At 44.9% G+C, this 6532-nt stretch overlaps 1 protein-coding gene across 1 annotated transcript in view; it reads left to right on the forward strand.

Moving 5' to 3' along the window:
• The window catches only part of Dlgap5 (DLG associated protein 5), a 39104-nt gene that overhangs the window by 25747 nt on the left and 6825 nt on the right, over nt 1-6532 (forward strand). The window contains exons 13-14 of the mRNA XM_005355392.3: nt 3348-3567; nt 5357-5540. Coding sequence (XP_005355449.1) covers nt 3348-3567; nt 5357-5540 — 404 coding nt within the window. The remainder of the gene's footprint in view (nt 1-3347; nt 3568-5356; nt 5541-6532) is intronic.

Below are 6532 nucleotides of genomic sequence, written 5' to 3' on the forward strand. Positions count from 1 at the left end.
CAGACCCCATTACAGATGGTTGTGAGCCACCATGTGGTTGCTGGGAATTGAACTCAGGACCTTTGGAAGAGCAGGTAGTGCTCTTAACCACTGAGCCATCTCTCCAGCCCCTCTAATTTTCTTTTTAAAAATACATTCAATCATGTGGAGTGGGGTGGCCTAGTTGTGCCACGGACACGTGGAAGTGAAGGACAGCTTGGAAACGTTGATTCTTTACTTCTACCATGTCAGCTTTGAAAATATTTAGTTTTGGGCTTTCTGTTTCACAAGCTATGTTTTCTATAATGCTTATTACATTCTGATTGCCTTTCAGGGAAACCAAGGGTACAATCAACATGAAGTAAGATATTTGCTTCTAAAGAGAAATGAGATGTGTGATTGCATTGGGTTACCTAGGTGACTTTTCTATTCCTAGACAGTGGGTAGATGAGCACGGGCATGGGTTTGCTCAGAAAGCTGCACCTGCGCTGGCACATGTGGCGTGGCACACTGTGATGCCAGCTCTCGGGAGGCTGAGGCAGAATGATTGCCTTGACTCCAAGGCCACCATGGGCTGTGTGTACGTAGCAAGTTTCAGGACAGCCAGGACTACATAACAAGACTGTGTCTTACAAAACTGAACAGACCTCCTATGTTTATGTATTTCTTTTAATTGCAAAGCTGCAAATAATCCATGTTTTGTAAATTCCAAGTGGTTCCATTAAGCTTCATAGCAGTCCATTTAGAGGGTGCTGTATCCTCAGTTTACGGCTGAAAAATTCAAGACTCTGAAAGAGTAAATCATTTGCCCAAGGTAGTGTTAGGTCACTCCAGGCTTTGGTGTTCCCAATTCATGCTTTTATTGGGCAGACCAAACCTCCTCACTGTCTACATGCTTTTTGTGTGACAGACTGTAGACTGATAAGATTTTATGTATTTCTTCATTATGCTAATAAGGTTTTCTACTTTTCCTGTACAACATGCTTGTTAATCTAATAAGAGTCCAGTTAACGGGTTAAGAGCACGTGCTGCTCTTTCTTGCACACACATAGGGTAGCTCTCAATGGCCTATAATTCAGCTCCAGGGGGTTCTGGGGACAGCTGCACCCATATGCACAGTCTCACACATACTTTAAGGTCTTTTCTAAGTCCATTTTTCTTATGCTTCTTATGGACATTTGTCGTACTTGTCAGTTTTCTTCATGCTGTTGGAAGGACACTTAGTCTATAAACTTGGGTTGATACTTTATAGTTTGTTATGCAAACAAAATTTCTGAATTCTGTCTTAGCAACACAACATGTTAAAGAATTAAAAGAAACTTTAATATTTCCTTGCAATGACGTCTCACTGCAAGGACCGAGGGAATGAGTGGATGGTTGGAAATTTGTAAATCTACATAATAAAGGAGAATATTTATTAAAGGTCCTAGTATAACGATAAATGTTTTTTGAGATGGGTCTCACTATATATCCCAGTCTGAACTCAAGCATGGAATTCTCCTGTCTCAGCTTCCAAGATGCTGGGATTATAGACATGCACTGCTGCTCCTGACAGCCTGTGGGTATTTCTTATTGAATGTTTAGATCTGAAAATACTATATCACATAAGAGGTGCAATTCTGCCTCTGACCACCAGATGTCTCTCTCTGTCTACTTTGTTTTCGGCTACAGTTTGGTTGGTTGGGGAGACCTTTATATTCTGGGACCATCTCAGGGAAGTATATAGTCTAGGCAAGTGCCTTATGTCTGCGCTATACACCAAGCCCTGTTAGTCAAATAAAACTAATCTTTTACCTGTACTGTGATGACACACCTTTCACTCTTACACATTTCCCTTCCAGTTTGTATGTTCCTCCCTCTTTAAATGTGTTCAAGGTCTAACCTTGATTACACTGAAACCAAGCAGCTGGTGAATCACCTTATTTTGGGTCCCACCCCCTTCTCAGCTCTTGTCAGTCACAGTTTCCTGAAAAGCATGCATGCTGTTTGTTCACAGATTTCTATCCGGCTGCGTGGTTTACCACTCTCTGCCTTCAGAGAAGTTATCAAGAGTTTTTAGCCCATTAGTGGCTAAAGTTATTAGATGCATGGCTTATACAATTTAACCTTCTTTGTTACTGTCTACATCCTCTTTCTTAAATTGTAAGTTTATTTACCCCTGTCCACTCTGCGTGTGTTTACGTATGTGGGTTCTCAGTCAGAAGCGGGTGTTGGTGTCCTGGAGCTAGAGTTACAGACACTAATAGCAGCCCTGAGTTGGTGCTGGGACCGACCCAGACTCAGTCCTCTGAAATAGTTGTGAGCTCTCCTCCATGCTGTGCCATCTCTCCAGCCCCATTCCTGTGCCTCTTAACCTGCTCTGGGTCTCCCAAATCTGTTTTGGTCAAGCTCAAATTCTGCACATCATTGTCTCCATATCTTTAGTAAACCATTCCCGGAAACTGTTTTCTTGTCTCAGAAGAATGGCATTTCCTTGCCACTGGGTGTCTGTCCTGTAGCTCTGGGTTTTACTGAAACCCACACTGGGTAATCCCCTTCCTTTAGGATTAGAGAGAGAGGGAGCTGGGTGTGGGCTTATGAAACCCCAAAATCCCCCACCCCCGGTGATACACCTCCTCCAACAAAGTCACCCCAACTAATATCTCCTAATTCTGCCCATATAGCTCCACTAACTGGGGACCCACATTCAAACGTATAAGCTGATGGTGGTCATTTTCATTCAGACCACCACACCACACAAGGTGATACTGGTTGGTGTGGTGGTGCCAGTCTTTAATCTCAGCTGGTCCTGAGGGTGGAGTGGGTGTGCACTCAAGACCAGCTGGCACAACTTAGTGAGACCCTGTCTCAAGGTAAGTTATAAGGACTAATGACTTAGTCAGTGGTAGCAAGATTTCCTGCTGTGTACAGGGCTCTGGGTTCTTTCCTCAGTACCAACGGAACAGAAGAGGACGGTAATGTTCAAGGAGGGTATCTTAGGTAGGGTTCTCTTGCTGTGAAGGGACACCATGACCATGGCAACTCTTATAAGGGAAAAACATTTATTTGGGTTGGCTTACATTTTCAGAGGTTTAGTCCATCATGGTGAGGCATGGTGGCGATCAGACAGGCATGGTGCTGGTGAAGGAGCTCAGAGACACCGGGTATGGCTTGAGCATTTAAGACCTCAAAGCCTACCCTGACAATGACACATTTCCTCTACGAAGACCATACGTACTCCAACAAAGCCACACCTCCTAATAGCCAGTCCCTGTGAGATTATAGGGTCAGTTACATCCAACCACAGATGGTAATGTCAGTCTTCACCAAAGGAAGAGGAAAGGGGTGGAAATGTCACCTTTAATTAATTTGTGCTATTTCCCCTGCAGAAAAAGATTGTGCCTGGTGGAACAAACAGAACAAAGCAGGATGATGCAGGAAGACTGGCTGCTAGAAACCGCCTCGCTGCCATAAAGAACGCAATGAAAGCGAGGCTGAAGCAGGAAGAGCATGCGCCAGTGGCAGCCGTGGAAACACCAAAGGAAGTCGACAAAATAGTGTTTGATGCTGGGTTTTTCAGAATTGAGAGTCCTGTTAAATCGTTTTCAGGTTTGTGTTTTTGCAGAGACTTAAGAGAAATATTTGGGCCAAATGAGGGCTTGCGTAGAGGATAAAATCATTTTCCCGTGAACATATGAAGGTGCACCGGTTCCTAGAAGACAGGCTGTGCTAGCAAGCCACACGCAAACCACACTCTGCGAGGGGTGGGCAGATAGGCTGGTGCATGATCCGTCTTTTAAGGTCAGGCTTGTGTTTCCAAGGATTCCATAGCTGCTACTGGCAGGTAGACCCAGTCTGTAAGGTTCCATGACAAGTGAGATTAGAACTAAGATGCAAGAGGAACTGGACCTGCTCTTTACCCTCCTCAGCTGTGCAGCTGACTGCAGCCTCTGCACAGGAGGGACTGGAGGGAGCTGAGCAACTGTGGAAACCTGTACATCACTGCATCTTTTGAGTCTCAGGATCAGACTGAGCTTTGCACGCATACACTAGGCAAGCACTTGTCCATTGAGCAATGGCCTCCCTTTTTGAAATTCTCTCTTTTGAGACGAGATCTGGTTACGTTTCCCAGCTATCCTTGACCTCATGCAGGCCTGGATCTTACTCCAATCCTCCTGCTGTAGCCTCTGGGGAGGCTGGGGCGTCAGGGAGCAGCAGCTCCTACTTCATACCACTTTATTCAAACGTTTCTCTGCTTGCTGCTTGCCCACTCACTCACGTCCTGCTAGGACTATATGATTCTGGCACCCACCACCTAAGTGCAGTGCAGAGGAGATCTGAGTGTCTCGACAGTTTATTTGTCAATATCCGTTTGTTTCCATGGACTAGCCCAGTTTTTGGCTGTATAGCAGAATACAACCCGTGTCTCAACTTTTCCAGGAAATACTTTGCTGTACAAGAAACATCAAAGGAATTTGTTATTCTTCAAACTGAGGTTTTGGTGTTTTTGTTTGCTTGTTTGTTTTGGCTTTTAAGACAGGGTTTCTCTGTATAGCCTTGGGTGTCCTAAAACTCTTCGGCTATAGATCAGGCTGGCCTCGAATTTGCTGAGATTCATCTGCCTCTGCCTCCAAGTACTGGGATTAAAGGCGTGTACTACTATGCCTGCCAGGTTGAGATTCTTGACCCAAGTGTTCATTTGTTAGACATTGGTAAGAAGTAGCTCACTTGCTGATTTCATTATACCTTCTAAAATATTTTTTAGTCTGTGCGTGTGTGTTTAAAATTTATTTCTTACATATACACACACCAGATATCATTACAGATGATTGTGAGCCGCTATGTGATTGTTAGGAATTACACGCAGAACCTCTAGAAGGTCAGCCAGTGCTCTTAACCTCTGAGCCATCTCTCCAGGCCCTCCTAAAATATTCTTAATATAGTCTCTAATTGTCAGAGACGGACCTATTTTTTATTTTTTAAGTTTTAGTGTTTTGTGTATATGGATGTTTTGCCTGCACATTTATCTGCACCATGTGTGTCCCTGATGCCTGCAGAAGCCAAATGAAGGCACCAGATCCCCAGGATCTGGAGTTACAGCTGCTGTGAAGCCCCAGGAGGAGCTGGGAATCAAACCTGGACCCTCCAGAAGAGCAGCCAGTCTTCTTAACTGCTGAGTCACCCTCCAGCCACAGAGTCGAAAGAACAATGCTGTAACATAGGCATGGGATATCAGAGGGAAGCGTTGTCTGATGTGACAATTCTCTTCTTCAAAGAAAGCCCCTTGCCTGACTAACAAATGTTGACAGGAGGCCTAGTTAGCAGGATTTGCATTGCCTTTCCGAACAAAAAATGAAAGAAAGGATTTTTGCTATGTAGGTTATTTTGTCTTTTCTAGCACTTTCTTCTGAGCGTCGTTCTCAGAGATTTGGAGCAGTCATACCTGCCAGCAGAGTCATGCCTGAGAGCGGGGCTGCGGGGGACCTTCAGAGACAAAGGAGATCGCTGGAGAATCCTGACCCTCAGAGCAGCAAGTGTGAAGGGGTCAATAAGACATTGTTTTCAGACACTCTTGAAAGCAGGTATTTCTTTAATGTACATTACACGTTTAATGATACTGATATTAACTTATCATTTCACATGGTCAGGCTGGTAAAATGTGACAGACATGTTTCCAATTAAATTTTGCATATGACCTGAAATATGTAGGCAAGATTTGCTCTTTTCTAACTGAGGAGACAGGCTTAAGGTTTCCGGTTGGAAGCAAGTGTAGTGGAGGTGATCCTGGCCACCCAGGAGGCTGAGGTGAGTGAGGGGTGATTTCAGAGAGTCTGAGACCAGCCCCAGTGATGCTGATGTCTTCAACAAAAGAACGCAGGTCGAAATTGAAAAGTGATTGTGTTCAGTGGTGCGGTACCCTGGAGAGGAAGCAGTGTGGTGTCCTCCGGTGCTTAGCAGGCATGGCTGGCCTGTGAAACTGAGCCTCACTCCCCTCGGCTTCAGAGCAGGCGCACCCATACACCCGCTGCTTCTGCGGTGCTTCAGAGGCACACACCTTTAGACCGGCCTGTACAGGAAGTGCCCAGCGTGGGCAGACTAGCGATCACTAGGTTATTGACTGGTATCCTCCCTTACAGCAGCCGTGTCAGGTATTGAGTGAGGAAAGGTAACTGGTGTCTTAATGAAGTTCAACTGGGTCCATTCTGCACATATCCACTCTCCACAAATGCATTAAAATAAGCTAACTGTCCTTTTCAGTGGATCCTAAACGCACAGTGCGTCTGATGGAGGGAAGGGAGTTTGAACAAGTAGGAAATAAAATTGTAAAATAAGAATCTGGAGCCAGCAAGATGGCTCGGTGGGTAAAGGTGCTTGATTTGCAAGCTGCCTGGCCTGAGTTCAATCCCTACAAGCAACATAAAGGAGGAGGAGAGAGCTCCCTACCCCTACGGTCACTCCGACCTTCACACACACACATAGTGGGTTTTTTTAATGTTCAGTTGTAAATGTCTTTCAAGATGGCATCTTAAAAATAAGCAACCTTGCAGGAAGTTGTTTTTTTGGTTTTTTGTTT

Source organism: Microtus ochrogaster, chromosome 17, assembly GCF_000317375.1.
Source record: "Microtus ochrogaster isolate Prairie Vole_2 chromosome 17, MicOch1.0, whole genome shotgun sequence".
Lineage (NCBI taxonomy): Eukaryota > Metazoa > Chordata > Mammalia > Rodentia > Cricetidae > Microtus > Microtus ochrogaster.